At 42.3% G+C, this 16,560-nt stretch overlaps 1 protein-coding gene across 7 annotated transcripts in view; it reads right to left on the reverse strand.

The window, feature by feature from the left end:
- Window positions 1-16,560, reverse strand: part of SLC25A26 (solute carrier family 25 member 26) — a 185,534-nt gene that overhangs the window by 140,193 nt on the left and 28,781 nt on the right. For 6 of the 7 annotated variants that reach the window (XR_009761539.1, XM_061618694.1, XM_061618696.1 and 3 more), the window contains 2 exons: window positions 5,099-5,203; window positions 2,888-2,935 (listed from right to left, as the gene is read on the reverse strand). The exons of the other annotated variant lie outside the window; for it this stretch is intronic. Coding sequence is in view for 5 of the 6 variants with exons in the window: in XM_061618694.1 (XP_061474678.1) it covers window positions 2,888-2,935; window positions 5,099-5,203 (153 nt within the window). In the remaining variant the exon portion in view is untranslated. The remainder of the gene's footprint in view (window positions 1-2,887; window positions 2,936-5,098; window positions 5,204-16,560) is intronic. 7 annotated transcript variants of the gene reach the window in all.

Consider the following 16,560-nt stretch of genomic DNA (forward strand, 5'->3'; position numbering starts at 1 on the left):
AGAAACCCTCATCACCATTTCCCAGGACCTGGAGCTATACTAAGTGTGGGTTTTCTTATTGTTATATAACAATATTTACATAGGAATAAAACCCTTGTAATTTTATTTCAAGTCTGAGTTGATTGTCACCATCTGATCTAATCCCACAGAGGAAAGATTTTAAAGCAGAGGTAGTGTACGTGGTGCCCTCCAGATGTTGTTGAGCTCCAGCTCCCATCAGCACCAGCCAAGTGTGGCAAATGGTCCAGGAGAGTGGGAGTTGTAGTCCAGCAACATCCCCTGTTTTAAAGGAACAAATAAGCTTTTGAAGAAATATTTGCAACTGGTACTTTAAACAACAATATAAACTCTGTATATTGTTTAGCTATTTGTTTGTTTGTATAATTGTTTATATATAAACAATATTAACTCTAGACATCCAATGAAGCCGGATGTTGGAAGATTCAGGATAGACAAAAAAAAGTACTTCTTCACACAGAGCTAGGGATGTGCTAGAATTCCGCCCAATTCAGATTTGGTACGAAATTTTCCATTAATTTGCTTATTCTCAATTGCTGAGGATCGAAATTTAACATAGCATTCCATGGCTGTTTTTGAAAATTAAGGGTTTTTTTAAAAAATGCCTCTAAAACATCGACTGTAAGAATGATAATTTAACAACATTTCCTTTCAAAATACTAGATATTTCCTTAAAAAATATCAATATTAATATTGATACTTTTTCAGAGCGAAAAAAAGAGACAAGTAAAAGCAGCGGCTAGCAGATTCAGAATGAACTCAAATTGATGCCAGCCTGTTAGGTCGACGGAATGCTTTCGAACTGGCACTGACCAACAGATACCATCCCTACACAGCGCAGAGTTAAACTATGGAATTCGCTTTCACAAGAGGCTTTGATGGCCATCAACTTCCATGGTTTTAAAAGAGGATTAGACAGATTCATGTAGGAAAAGGCTATCAAATGCTACCAGCCATGATGGCTATGCTCTGCCTCCATAGGCAAAGGCAGTATGCTTCCAAATACCAGTTGCTGGAAACTACAGGAGAGGAGAGTGCTCTTGCACTCAGGTCCCACTTGCAGGCTTCCCATAGGCATCTGGTTGGTCACTGGGAGAACAGGATGCTGGACTAGATGGACTGCTGGCCTGATCCACCAGGGTTCTTCTTATGTTCCATGCTTGTCAAAGAACTGGCAGCTTGTTTTTGTTATTTATATTTTTATTGAATTTTGTTTTTCAAGCACACGGTACTTTCCATTTTCATATCCCTATAGCCCCATTCTTCCAAAACAAGGGGGGAGAGAAGCAAAGAGGAGAGGCAAGTTTCTGAGATTATATTGGGAGTCATGCTCCTTCTCTTCTTACATATTGCCAACATGCTGCCCGATAAATAAGAGTTTTGACATTTGTCCCAGATGTCAAATTAGCTTCTTAGGAGCTCACTGCTCTCTCCTGCTCCCACAGACCTGTGTTTTGTTTCTGCTATTCTATGAAGCGTCACCAGTATTTTGACAGCAAGCGTGTGACTACAGTGCATGACACAGCATCACAATGCCTGAGGGACAGAGGTCGCCCCTGAACAATGCGACAGCTTCAAAGTAACAAGGAACACAGATAAAGAGGAAAATGCAGTAGATCTTGTAAATAAGATAGATCTTATTTAAAATGTGATGTATTGTTTTTTTCTTTTAATTGTATCAAATATGAATTGTATATTATATATTGTATATTGATTTTTATGCTGTAAACCGCCCAGAGTGCTTCGACTATGGGGCGGTATAGAAATTTAATAAATAATAATAATAAAATAATAATAATCTTCCTGGAAGATATCATAGTCCCTAACGAAGATGAGACTTGCACTTGACATTATTTTTGTTTTTAATTAATACAAGGAGGCTCACAGCAAAACAGTGAGAGGTGACATCTGGGGTGCAAAGGGCATCTCCACTGTCCTCTGGTGGCAGCCACTGCATCAAGTGGAGATCAGACATAGAAAAAAGAAGCAGGGCCATTGCATCACCTCTGCTGAAAGACCAGCTGCCTTTGGATCTCCTGTCACCTAGGCCCCATTTGCACTATACATTTCAAGCGATAACATACCACTTTAACCATCATGGTTAAAGAATCCTGGGAACTGTAGTTTGTTAAGGTTTGTGGAGAGTTGTTAGAAGACCGCTGTTCCCCCCAGAGAGCTATAATTTCAGAGTTCCCTGGGAAGAGGGACTGATTGTTAAACGGCTCTAGAAATTGTACCTCTGTGAGGGGAACAGAGGTCTCCTAACAACACTCAGCACCCTTAACAAACTACAGTTCCCAGGTATAATACAGTTCAAGTAGTATAATGCTACTTTATATGTATAGTACAGATGGGGACCTAGTGGCAGCCATTCCATCAGGCTACCTGAACTGAACCCAGCTCGTCAGTATAACAACTATAACTTTAAGAACTGTAACTTTAAGAACTGATGCCTGCTACCTCCCCTCTTCTCTCCCCACCCATGATGGCTATGTTCTCCCTCCACTATTGGATGCAATGTGCCTCTGAAGACCAGTTGCTGGGAATCACAAATGGGGAGAGGGCTATTGCGCTCAGGGCCTGCTTGGGACCTTCCCATGGGCATCTGGTTGGATTCTTCGTATATCCCTATGTTTAGATTTTTAATCATAAATCTGCACTGAACCTTCCTCCCTTTAAGATGTTGTTTAAAGGGGGCACTGTCAGGGTAGGCCAGGTAAAAGGAAGCATGAGAGAGAACTTATAAAATTTCATCATTTTCGTTTCAGTTGTATTACTACCATTAACACATCAGGAGAAAAAGAGAGTGTTCAAGTAACTCCAAAATACATAGATCATAAAAAAAATAAGGGGAGGGGAAGCGTGTTACCTCTCTTAATACTGTGCTTTTATAACCTCGGTAGAGTCCCAGAATACCCTGTAAATCAACAAGAGAAAACTTCAGGTATTGGGAATTATGTTAGCAAAGACTGCAGTTTATGGATGATTACATGGCAGGTATTAGAGATTTATTAAGCAGAATGCTCTGGCTTCCAGCAAATTGACAATACTGATTATAACACACTATATATTGTCTTCCTAGCCTTACCAACATAGGAGAGCTTTATCTCCACTTTCAAAACTTGTCTAACTACTAAAAATAATCAGAGTTGCACATCGAAGGGATAATATACTGCATTATTAAGTTAGAAAAGGGCACTGAAATATGTCAATACATTCTTGCTATGCATAGCTAGTATCTTGAAGTCATCAGCTTTTCCATATGCACATGAACGGACCAGGAGGGTCTTCGAGGATGCTGGACAACCAAAAATTTAGTGCATCTGTAGACCTACTCTTAATTTTTAATAGTTATGAGAGCTTCACTGCTGTCAAAATAGCGTCAGAACACTTTAAGAAACACTTGTGTGCATTCTACAGATCTGGTTCACTGGTGTTCTTACAACAGTATCTTTCAGTCAGTAGGACTTCCTACATCCATGTCATTGTCAGTCCAACCTCTTGCTAAATTGGCCAAGGGAGATCCTAGGAATAAGTCCACACAAAGGTGAATATGATGAGGTAGAGTCTGAGCTAGGGAATAGCAGCAAGCTGAGTTGCTTCATGGCTCTGGCCAAAATGCAGGCCTATCCTGGAAACTTTTATAAGTCATGCTTTATTACATGACCCACCTTGGCCTATTACTGTTCTTTTGAGGTTTCTTGCAGGTCTAGGTGGGCATCCTCTGGTTTGCTTTGTCCAAAACTTGATGCTACCATTTAAACATGTGTGTTTGCCTTTCATATACTAGCATGGCACGACTCTCACACACAGCAGTTATACCTCCATTACAATTTTAGTTGTGTGAGTGGCTTCCAGAAGCATTCATATGGCTCCCAACTGTAACACTGAAAGCAGTCCTTTATGCAGGGCCCCATCATATAGAGATAATCTACATGTAGGAAATACACATATGCCCTTGTGTATACTCTTATATAGGGCAAGTGTTGACAAAAGTTAGTCATATTCAGAATAGACCCGTTGACTTAAATGGATCTACTCAAAGTACAACTAACATTGGCTGTCTCCCTGACTGCCTATTTTGCTGTAGTTCCACATGTTCACAGACATCCAATTGCTTTGCCATATGCTCAGTACACTTTGCCCTTGACAGGTTTGCAACAGCACAGAGCCGCTGTATTTAAGGACATGGAAAATCACTGCATAAAGACTAATGACTGCAGAGTCGTTGCAGAACAAACCACTGCAGATTAATTTTTAAATATTTTAACTGGACTACAACTCTGTAAGCTGCCATCAACATGTGGTGATTAAATAGATTTTATTCCATTTACCTTCATCAATTGCTTTGTATTTTATGTACTGTTAAACTCCTTGTGAGGGTTTCCCCTGAAAAGGCAGCCTAACAATTCTTTAATAAACAAAAAATACATTGCTCCATCATGGTGCCAGTTTATTTACTATAGTCCAATTTTTGTGCCATTTTTTCCTGTGACTACAGTGGCTGCAGAGCATACCTCCCAATCCACACACCCCCAATACATAACTACCATTTTCTCAACCAGTCATTTTAGACTGTTAACTGAGGGCTACCTTTAATGAGATGGAAACGTGACCTTTGAGATTGCTGCTGACTAATCAGGGACACTAGTGGGGGATGCTTTGTAAGAAAGCAACTGAGTTTGAAGACCTGGGCCAGAAGAACTTCAAAGAATCAGCAACATTCTGGAGAATATATACTCTTTCCATTCCCATAGCTTTAACAGCTCAGAGATTCTTCTTAACTAAACGCTGCTTTAATTGATTTATATAGTGCCCTCTATGCATACGGTGCCTTACAGAGTAGAAAGAGGCTATGTCCCTGCCCTGAGGAGCTGACAAACTCAAGTTTGATACAGGGGAAACCATAGTACAAGGGGCCCAAACTGAAGACAGGGATAGACACAGTGGCAGCTGGTGGCTCCATGTCAGTGAGACAGTGGAATCTGCTCTGGGTTTTAGTTTGAACTTCAAAGGAGCAGTCCATGGAGCCACCAGCTGCATAAACAGAAGAACACTACCTAATTGCTTCCGGCCATACCTCTTCACATACTGTGTTGGAAAGGATCCGTAAGGTACTGGCAGAAGGAGAAACTTGTGCTCTCTGTTTGACAACTTCAGAGGGAACCCGTATTAGGCAAGCAACCTGCAAAAGAAGCATAAACTTGAGTAAGAAGTTCACCAAGTTCAGCATGCTTCTAGATGCTGTTTTGTTAACCAGTGACCATTCCTTGTTTTTTTTATAAAAAAAGGTATGATTTATATCTTTCTGAACAGCCTCAAGAGGAATTTGTGTTTGCGACCATCTGTCAAGCATTCTGCTCATAAAGCAAATGTTGGATTTGCAGAACAGAATCATTGGCATTGCTTAAAAAAAAGAGCAACAGAAAGTATGCACTCATCCAACGTTAGCATGTACTTGGAAGCTCAGACAGCTCGTAGGTATACACTTTTATTCTTAGAGAAGAAAATGGGCAGAAAGTGCCATCTAGTGACCAACAGAGAATAACTGTAGTCAACCTTATAGACCGAAAATGTGTAGGTATACAAAAGTGAGAATGTGCACACACTTGTCTCAAATATATTCTGTAATTCACCAAGGCAAAGCATACATTAAACAGAACTTATTTTTTATTGAATTACTCTAACAGTTGTGAACAAACCCTTATACTAGCTAACAACGATTAAGACTAGGACGCTATACCAAGGGGCTAAATTTGCCAGTATGCCGCTAAATGGCTCCTAATATTGTACAAGTTAGCATGACCACCTATATTAGTTCAACATAACACAGCATAGCAAAAAGACAATTTGCATAATCTGTATGGGCTTCCCTAACAATGCACTAACTCATCATGTCTTCTTCCCCTCCCCCCCCACATTCACAGTTTTGTGTATACTTTAAACAAGTCAGATGGCTCAGTGCTTCCGCAGCTCTTACACTGATGCACAAAAACAGCCACATTACCTGAAGTGCTACACTAATCAAGGTGCTACCACCTAAGGCAAACTCTACTGACTATCCAAAACTAAATGTTATTTGGAAGCAACTTCCACTGGGACTCACTCCCTTTTTGCACAGGATTGCTTGCAGCCTCAAAAGTTTTAGAAACCCCGGCTAAGTAGCTTGCACCAAGTTGTGGCCAACAAGGTGTAGAATCTTATTTCTTAGTTTAAACAACTTTTTAGAATGTGGAGGAAGGTATCTGTGAAATGAAGTCAAGTTACAAACTCATCAAAAGAGCAAGAAGATGTGCCAATATCCAAATGTCATTCCAAAGAAGGTACAAAGTCGTGTGCACTCTTCAATCCCCGTGGTCAAAAACAACAAAATGACCCCAATATGACTGAGAAAATAAGAACTGTCAACTTTTTTTGTAGTTTGGCATAATATTTCTAGAGCTTCATGCTTCATAACACACAATGTCCTTATATTATGTTGTTGGTTTTTTAATAGTATTCCTTAATACTACAGGAAAAAGACTTTAGAAATACTACAGATCAAAAACAATCTAACCTACCAAGGGGATCCAAGGCACCCATTGTGGCTTCCTGACTTCTGTGGCATTGCAATTTTGGCATGAGAGGGGAAGCTACAAAGTAATGTCTCTTTCTCTGTTTTCTCCCAGACACTTGCAGTGCCATCCATTTTGTTTCATATTATACTTTGATGTCTTTCAGATTTGAATTTGAGCTACAAGGGAATATTTCACTGCACAGGAACAAAAAAGGAGAGAGAATGCACACATCGCGTTGTAGTGGTATGAAAGTTAATGTCATTCCAAAGGTCTGTTGTCAGGTTGGTTCTGTGTGGCACTCTTATGCACAGAGATGGAGGTTCCATCCCAGATGGAAAGGTGACATTTTCACTTTACATCTGAACTTTGGCCTTGATACATTCGCTTTGCATGTGCATCTCGCAGTCAGTCAATGGAGAGACACAGGCTCTCTTTTGCTTTCTACTTCTTGAAGGTTTGAAGTATAAAAAAGAAAAGAAAAGGTTTCCTATTTGCTTTCAAGCCACAGGCTCAAAAACATAAATAAGGGATCTAACTCACTTCAGCCACAACATCTTGAGGGACGTAGAATCACTGAATGCTGCTCTAAAGTCAGTCTTTACTAAACTTTCTGGCCCTGTGGGACCACGTCTTATGTTCCTTATGTATGGGTAAAAATTAAGTGATAGGAAGATGGAAAAATTACAGTGTGTGAAGAGAATATAGAATACTGCATGATACTAGGTTCAGCCAATTGGTCCATCTGGCTCAGTACGGTCTACACTGACAGCCAGTGGCTCTCCAGGGTTTTAGGCACAAGCCTTTCCCTGTCCTACTGGGAAGAGTCTGTTATTTGTTGAGCATACAAATTCCACAGATTTTTCAAACCTATTCCATTCATCATGCACCTTTAGCCAGATGTCCACCTTCTGGCCTGTTGCTATTGGCAAGGATGCTTTTGCACCAATCTTTGTGACAGCCACATACAAGTGTTTGATCACACCACTCCCAAAATGTAGAAAGCAACTTCAGACCACATGTATGTAGGGGATGGGGGAGAATAAAGAAAACATCTCTCAGTCCACTGTGCCAGGGACCTCCCTGGGAGTCTTGCCCACATATTATCCTTCCCCTTGATTTCTTATCTTCCACACTTCTGCAGGGCGACTCTGTGAACTGGCCAGGTTGTATACAATGGGTAATGCAAAGCAGAGAGCCAGTGTGGTGTAGTGGTTAAGGTGTTGGACTACAACCTAGGAGACCGGGGTTCAAATCCCAACACAGCCATGAAGCTCACTGGGTGACCTTGGGCCAGTCACTGCCTCTCAGCCTCAGAGGAAGGCAATGGTAAACCACCTCTGAATACCGCTTATCATGAACACCCTATTCACAGGGTTGCCATAAGTCAAGAGTCGACTTGAAGCCAGTCCATTTCCTTTTTTTTTCCAATGCAAAGCAAGAGGTGGTAATAACCACTAAGGCAGCCAGGTCTACCTGTTGTAATGCATGGGGGGGGAGATTGGGGATTCCTGGTCTACCCATTGTAAAGTGCATAAAGCTTTTGGTTTTCACACAGGGCACAGGGTCCACCCTTTGGAGGCCTGATCTACCCAGTGGGGGGGGGGGGGAGAAGGGCGTGGTAGACCACTGAGCACAGAAAGGTCAGATTAAGTGTGTGTGTGGGAGGGGTTAAAGTAGCCATGTTGCGAGTCTCTCAGTATTTGGATTCCAATGCCAATCTGTCTATGATGTACACTCACACAGCCACATATAAGCAAATACACAGAGAGGTAGGTGGGCTTTGTTCCTGTCCCACTAATTTCACATGTGAAAACAGTCTCAAATCAGCAAGCATTGTCTTTCTTTCCCCTTGCTCCCCACCACCAGCAACTGGAATTCAGTGGAACATGCAGGGCCCTGGAACAAAATAGTGCCACGTATCCCTGAGGTATTATTATGATTTACGATTTATTAAATTTATATCCCACCCTTCCTTCAAAAGGGAGCCCAATACAGATGCAGCCTGGGTAAGGTATCAACTTAAAAGGCTGTAAGGTATCTACTTAAACGTGTGTGTGTGTGTGCGTGTGTGTGCGTGTGTGTGTGTGTGAGAGAGAGAGAGAGAGAGAGAGAAAGAGAGAGAGAGAGAGAGAGAGAGAGAGAGAGAGAGAGAGAGAGAGAGAGAGACTAATTAAGTAACCTGAGCCTGTGACTGAGAGTTAGCATCAAATGAGGACTTCCCTCTCTAAGTTGTCTAGTTGTTCAACATTTAAAAGTGCAATTAGCCTGCATGCAGGGCTGTGTGAGCTATATGGAGAATTAACTACATTTGCTTTTGAATTTCCTTTGGGTTTAATTTTTTAAAAAATGGATAAAATAGGAACCAAATTCCCATTACAGTCTCCAAAACTGACCATTCTATTTCACCATTGCAGCCAACAGCAGCTGATAAAGAGCTATTTATACAGCCACAAGAGTGGCTGTATAATAGCCAGCGTGGATTTTTCACATTCTGCAATGTTAAATTGAAAATACCCCCCATGCTATTTTGATGCTTCCCATAAGCTCATTTCAAAACAAAACCTCACAAAACTTATAGTCCTGAAATCAGAAATGCTTGCTTAACAACCCTCTCAATTTTCATGGTGATACACAAAACAGTCAAAGAGAATAGAGAGTTCAAAGTCTAAAAAGAGAGGGGGAAAACCCAAAGCCCTTTTGGACTTTTTTCTCTGAGAGTTCTCACAATTTGCTGAAATTCATTAAAAATCAGCCATGTTCACAGAGTACCTGTAATCCTAATACTGACCTTGCCCCATACTCTGACCTTCATCTTCTGCAGTTTAAAAGTTAAAAAAAATGCCCGGCTAATTTTTAATTAATTTAACAAATTTTGGCTGGAACCCTATGATAAAGCAGAGCATGTTCAGTAAGAACCAACTGTCAGTGTTCTAAAAGCCTCACAGCTGCTGGGCTTGGTTAATCAGGGGGCCACACCCACACCAGACTTTGATTTCACATGAGACAGTCATGGCTTCACTCAGAGAATCTTGGGAAGTGTAGTTTGTGAAGGGGAACAGGGTGTCTCCTAGCAACTCTCAGCACCCTTCACTAACTACACTTCCCAGGATTCTTTGAAAGAAGCCATGACTCTCCAAAGTGAAATAAAGGCGTGGTGTGGATGTGGCCAGGGACAGCTATGGTTTAAATTCGGGTGGGAGGCTACATGTGCATGCTGTAGAATAAAAAGGTGAGGGAAACTCTGAAAAGCAATGATACTGTTCACAATGTTTTCCTTTTGGAAAGGAAAGGGTTTTCCCCTCTGCGCAGTGCCCGCCCACCCACCCAATCTGCTCCCCTCCCCCTCCTGCCTGCTCCCATCCCAGTCCTCCCCTCTGCCTTTCCTCCCCTCCCTCCTCCTCTTCCTCCTCCTCCCCTCCCCATCCCCTGTGGTCAGTTTCACCTATCATAAGCATGACTGCAGGGGAGTAAATCCCACTGAACTCAATAAGCATGCAAATGATCAATCCATTCTCAGCAAGCTTGCAGGATCCCATTTCTTACCTCCCGGATTAAAAAGCAGGGAAATTCACTAATAGGCAAAAAAACCCCTTGCGGTTTAAGAATGTTACCAAATTCTTCCAAGCTACACAAGAAGTGGATTGGACTGTGAAAGACCAACCCAAATTGTGTTTGCATTTTGACAAATTTGTAGGGCAGTACAATATCTCAGAGAGGAGGTCAGGTCTCCTGCTCCCCTGGTGCATTCACTATAGGTGCCCAATTTCCCTGGTTTTTAAAGTTTGATAGAAATATCTGTGGGCTATAGGTACATTCTTAAACCGCAGGGTTTTTTGTCTATTAGTGAATTATTTTTAGTTTGTCTAATCCTGTTTTAAAGCCCTCTGACCACATGGCTGTCCCCATATCAGTGAATTCTATCCATTATTAATCCAATTATGTATTGTGTGAGAAAGTATTCCTAGAGAATGTAAAAGCATTACCTCATTACAAACACCAGCTTGTGGGGGAAAGTAACAAGTTAGAAAAGCGGAAGTGTACCTCTACATATTTGCTTTTTGGAAACAAAACATTTCTTTAAGTGTAAGAAATTGTTAATTAGGCCTCATCCTCCTCAAATTGGGATCTTGCCTTCAAATATATACAGTAGTTTTCAATAATTGTATCAATGCTGCCATCTAGTGCTCAGGACTGGATTGCTATCCATTTAAAACAGATTACAGAACAGAGTATTTGAAGTATACCTGATGGAGCGCCTCCAACGTCATAAATTGTGCCGCCCTGCAAGATCTGCCACTCAGGGCCTCCTCTCAGTCCCATCAACTAAAGTGATTGGGTTGGTGAGGACTCAGGAGAGGGCCTTCTCTGTGGCGGCCCCCACGATTTGGAACTCCCTCCCAATAGATCTTCGACATGCCCCTTCCTTATATATATTTCGCCGAGTCCTGAAGACTTGGCTTTTCCATCAGGCCTTTATGAACTTGAGACTTCTAAGGTGAACTAGCTTCAGAATTGTATTACTGACAACTTTACTAAATATTGTAATTTTGCATTGTGCTGTACTGGTTATATTGTTTTTATTGTATCATATTTTACCATGTATTTTATCGTGGTTTATTGTACGCCGCCTAGAGTGGCCATTGGCCAGATAGGCGGCCTATAAATTAAAGTTTTTTATTATTATTATTATTATTATTTGAAGTACATAATGAAGAAAACACACTGCTGTTCCATTGCACTCACATTTAGTACAGTTTTTGGAGGAGGTGGGGGACAGATTACTAGAGCACTATCCTCCTAAGCATTTGGAGCCACAGAAACATTAATGTCATCTCAGCAGATGTAGGACTTGAGCCAAGAAAGAGACTAAATTTCTCAAATGGAACTATCAGAAACTTCCAGAAAGCACTGATCTTACCCTAGCAAAAAAGTTGTAAGAATATAACTAGGCATATACATGATAGACTACTATATATGCACATACAAGCCTTCCTCATTACATGTGTTAACCATACAAAGAGGAAAACTGAGTACAGAGGAGTGACCCCACCCTCTTGGCATTGCAACTTCCTCCAACCCTGCCCCCGGTGCATCCAGTGGTGGCTGGTTCTCATTGGGACTGGTAGCGCAGAAGGCTGGGAGACCAAGAGGAGGTGGGCCAGAGCCAATGACAGGCAGAGCCAATTTATTCTAGTTTTGTCCCCATCCTCCTCCTCCTCCTGAGTACTACACAAGGGCAGCACTGAGACTAAGGAGGAGGCAGCCGACAGGCAGAACCACTCTCTGGACTGGTTTTAAGAAAGAAGAGAGGCAGGTGGAGGCTGGCCAAGGGCAAACAGATTGGTAGGACTGTGCCCCATTTGCCCAAATGGACCAGCCTCCACTGCTGCCATCCACACATTACTGTAGCCATCTGAAACAGGGAACCCTTCACACATTTACCTCTTCACATGAAAGCTTCCCCAGATTTTGGAACCCTGATTGCCAAGAGTTCCAGAATGCGGGGAAGGCTCCATGCAAAGAGAAAAGTATGGAAAGGCTTCCCATCTCCCACGCGAACACGTGGAACGTGGCACAGTTTTGTGAGGTGGGGCCAAAAGCACAACCCTTTGCTCTACTCACTTTCCCCCTTTGCAAAAGTAATTCATGTGAAGAGGATTACAGTGGCTCACCATCCTTTACAGGATTGTTTAGTCACGTAAGTTTAGGTTTACACATTTTCCACGTAAACAGCAATGACTTCCTGCCTCTTTTTTCCCCCTTTGTTGGTATGGAAACGACAGGGACTGTGCAATATTACCTGCTAAGAAGAAGCAGGGATGTATTGGGAATGTCAACCAATTTGGTGGATGTTGCAGCTCCTTTGCAGGCTGACAGAGTGGCAACATAAAAGGCAGAACAGAAAACCTGAGACGATGCTGGATATAGGAAGAAATTGAACTGACAGGATATGGGATGGGGTGGGTAAAAAAAAAGCAATCTCTGAAGCAGGGTAACAGTTTTTAAAAACCTGAAAAATACAGCCTCAACCTATATGCTATTTTTATTTTATTTATCATTACACAAATATCCCACCTTTCCTCTAAGGAACTAAAGGAGATGTACATAATTCTCCCCCTCCCCATTTTAACTTCATAACAACCCTGTAAGGTAGATTAGTCTGAGAGACCATGACTGGCCCAAGATCACCCAGTTAGCTTCATGGGCAAATGAGGATTTGAGTCCTTGGCTCCTGGGTCCTAGTTTGACACTCTAACCGCTACACCACACTGACTCTCTTTTAGCTTTTCTCTTATAGTTTTAACTATATGCATCTTAATGGTTTCATTATGATTTATACTGTTGGTTAAGAATGGTAAGAATCAGTGCTGCCTCTGGATAGAGAAATGGTAATACATCTTTGAACAGCTCCCCAGATGCTGATTTTGACAAACTGGAAGCAAGTACTCCAACCATAGAAGAATTGTATATATGGTTAAATTAATTAATATTTTAAGGGTTAGAGAGGGTAGGAGACAGAATAATTTGTTTATAGAGAAAAGGAATACGTTTGTCATTTATTGGAGCAACATGGTTCAAGAAAACAGACAACCATTTACTATAATATATTTTGTTTATGATGTTTTTGATGTATCTTTCATGATGTCGAGATAAAAATAATTCAGTGCTTTTTTTGTGACAGCACTCACCAGTAGAGTAGCAGTACCTGTTTCTTTGCTGCACATGGCAACTATTTTGTGGGAGCACCCATAGCACTTTTAATCAAATTATGAGTACCAGCACCTAATCTTTTTTACCAAAACAACAGCAGCAGCAACAACAACATGATGATGATGACGATGAAATGGTTGTAACCAGAGTAAGAATCTGGGCATGAACCATACAAGTTCTAATTTCACATGGCAGAAAGGGAGTACTTTTCAGATGGTCAATATCTTGTCTCAAAGTACAATTTGCATAATAGCTTACACTTTATTTATTTATTTATTTATTCGACTTATTAGTCGCTTATCTGGCTGAATTGTCAGCCACTCTAAGCGACGTACAAAATAGAACATGCAAACATCAAAACATTAAGAGACTAACAATAAAAACTAACAATAACGGAAAAGCTAAAAAAACAGGAACAGCAAACCAAAAACATTCATCTTCCTGGTAAAGGACAGTCCCCAAACAAATGTCACTAAGAGCAAGGGTGGGGAGCAAGGCAGGTGGAAATGCTTGCCCCTTGAAGGTCCCACTTAACAATAATATTAATAAAAAGCTTCCAGAGCACTTCTTTATCTTGCTTTGCCTCCCAGGGAAAAGTAATGGATTACAAACCTTAAACTACATCTTGACACATCTCATGCAAAATAAGTACCTGCAGCTGTATCTGGATGCAGAAGGACTATGAAAGCGCCAAGGCAGTTTACAGTGGTATCCCATGGAGCCCAGTTACATTTTGTAGGCAGCTCCAAATTACAGAACTTTATAGTGGTAGGGTTATTGTACAGTGCTTAAGTCATGAAGCCAAGTTATTCAGAACGCAAGAAAAGCCATGCCAGATCACATCCATGATCATCTGTATCTCAGCATTTAGTCTTCCCTCAAAAGCCAGCCAGATGCCAGAGATAACCTCATTACATGAACAATCCATAACACCAGCATGAATCTCCCTGTTATTAGTATGAGGTTTAACATGTCTGTTCAGGTTCAGTTTTTATTGTGAAAACACAAGAGGGAGCTTCTTAAGAGAGCTACTTAAAATCTGTTTCTCAAGATTCTCAAGCCCATCCTCCTTGCTCAGTTCTGCACATAGTAATGGGCCATGTAGTCATTTTCATGAATAAAAAGTCCCAAGTTCAGCCTCTGGCATTTGTCATTACAGTAGATCAGTGGCGTCACTAGGGTTGGTGTCACCCAGTGCGGTAACTCATGGTTTCACCCCCATGGACCTCCTCCCATACCAGACCATACAGAATCCTTAGTAATGTTTTTTGTACTAATGTTACTCGTAAATCATAATTCCCGTATGTCACTGAATGTAATGGCAATAGCAGTGACATAAACAACTAGCAAAATTAAAATTACACCTTTAAATTACAATATCATACGCACAGCCTAAATGTATTTACATTTACATAGTTTCATGTGGTTAAAGTGAAAATTCAGTAAGAAAACAATATAATTCTTTGTTATGTTTACTCAGAAGTCCCATTAATTTACAGCACAATCCTAACCGTGTCTACTTAAAAGTAAGTTCTAATGAATTCAATGGGGTTTACTCCAGGTACATGGGATCACCATTCCTTTACTCCCAGAAAAGCAAGTATTGGATTAAAGCTTCATATTGGAAAGGTTTTCAAAGCACTGCCCTCTCCAACAGCCCAGGGTCTGAATGCTACACACAACAGAAAAAAAAACTTTAACCCATATTCTTACTTACTCAAACTGAAGACCTCAAAACCACCATTTTGACGTTGTAATGAAGCCTAAGCACTGCCTGGATCAACAAATCACAAGCCTGGCTCCCCTTATTGGCTACAATCCTGAAAGGGCAGGATTAGAGGCCAGAGATTGGAAAAGTTATTTTTTGGAACTATAACTCCCATCAGCCCAATCCAGTGGCCATGCTGGCTGGGGCTGATGGGAGCTGTAGTTTAAAAAAGTAACTTTTCCAAGCTCTGGCTAAAAGCTGCTATACAGATTGGTTAAAAAAGATTAAACAGTTGCGGGGGGGCTGACATTTTGGTGCATATCTCGGGAACCAGACGACCTAGAAACTTAGTTGTTGTTTTTAATTGAAGCTGAGAGTCCGGAGATTAAGGTAAGTTAGCTGGAGACCCGGAGGGGACCCCCCAAAACCGGAAACTCCAGCTGAAAATCAGACACCTGGTAACCCTACTCCATCTTTGCACCCCCTGATTGACTGCACCCCGACCCCTCCTTGGTACACCACTGAAGCATGCAGCGGGTTTACAGAGGCAACGCTTGCCTGGGCTGGAGGTTTGAATCTCCCGCTCTTTGGCTGCAGAGCGGTTTCCCCCTCATCCTGCCTGGGAAGCCACTCAGGCACGCAGCCCAAGAGCAGGCAGGGGATTCAAACCTCCCACCTAAAATTAACAGCTGATGAGCAGGCAGGCCAGACAGGACGGGGGAAAAAACTGCTCTGCAGCTGAAGAGCGGGAGATTCCCCAAACGGGAAGTGGCTGGCGAGATGGCCGCTGCAGGGCTGAAGACAGAGATAGGTGCCTAGGGGCAGCTCTGGGTGTCACCCCCCTCTGATGGTGTCACCTGGTGCGGTCCGCACCCCCCTAGTGACGCTGCTGCAGTAGATCAGGAGCAAGGCTAGAAAAGACTGATCACTGCAAGCTCAGGCTGCCAACCAGCAGCAAGCTTTGGAGAAGTGACTGTGGCTTTCTTTTGAAAAAAGTTGTGAAAAGAAGTGAGGAGCAGTGGATGTCACTGCACGCCAAAGATGCTGTTGTCTGCCAGCAAGTGTTTCCTTTCCCCAGGGCAGGGCCGGATTATCCATTAGGCTTAGTAGGAGCCCAGAGCTCTTGGAGGCCCGTGGGGCACTGGCCCAAGGGCCCCTGGAGCTACAGGAGGCCCTCCGCTCTCCTTCCGCGATCCGCGGAAGCATCCGCAGACCACCATCCCCCCGCTTTACCTACCTTTCCATTGTTTTTTGCGGCGCGCAGATTTGCCATCAGTAAAGATGGTGGCCGAGGTTTCCTTAAGGGGCTGAAGCCTCTGCCGCCATCTTGGCTGATAGCAAACCTGCGCACGCTGCAAAAAACAACGGAAAGGTAGGTGAAGTGTGGGGATAGGGGGGCCCAAACACCAATCAGCCTAGGGGCCCTCCTCAGCTTAATCCGGCCCTGCCCCAGGGAGGAGTTTTCTGAGGGGGGAGGTTATTCAAGGTGCATGTGAGTGTGAGTGTGAGTGTGTGTTTGTGTGTGTGTGTGTGTGTGTGTGTGTGTGTGTGTGTGTGTGAGAGAGA

Source organism: Rhineura floridana, chromosome 3 (assembly GCF_030035675.1).
Source record: "Rhineura floridana isolate rRhiFlo1 chromosome 3, rRhiFlo1.hap2, whole genome shotgun sequence".
Taxonomy (NCBI): Eukaryota; Metazoa; Chordata; class Lepidosauria; order Squamata; family Rhineuridae; genus Rhineura; species Rhineura floridana.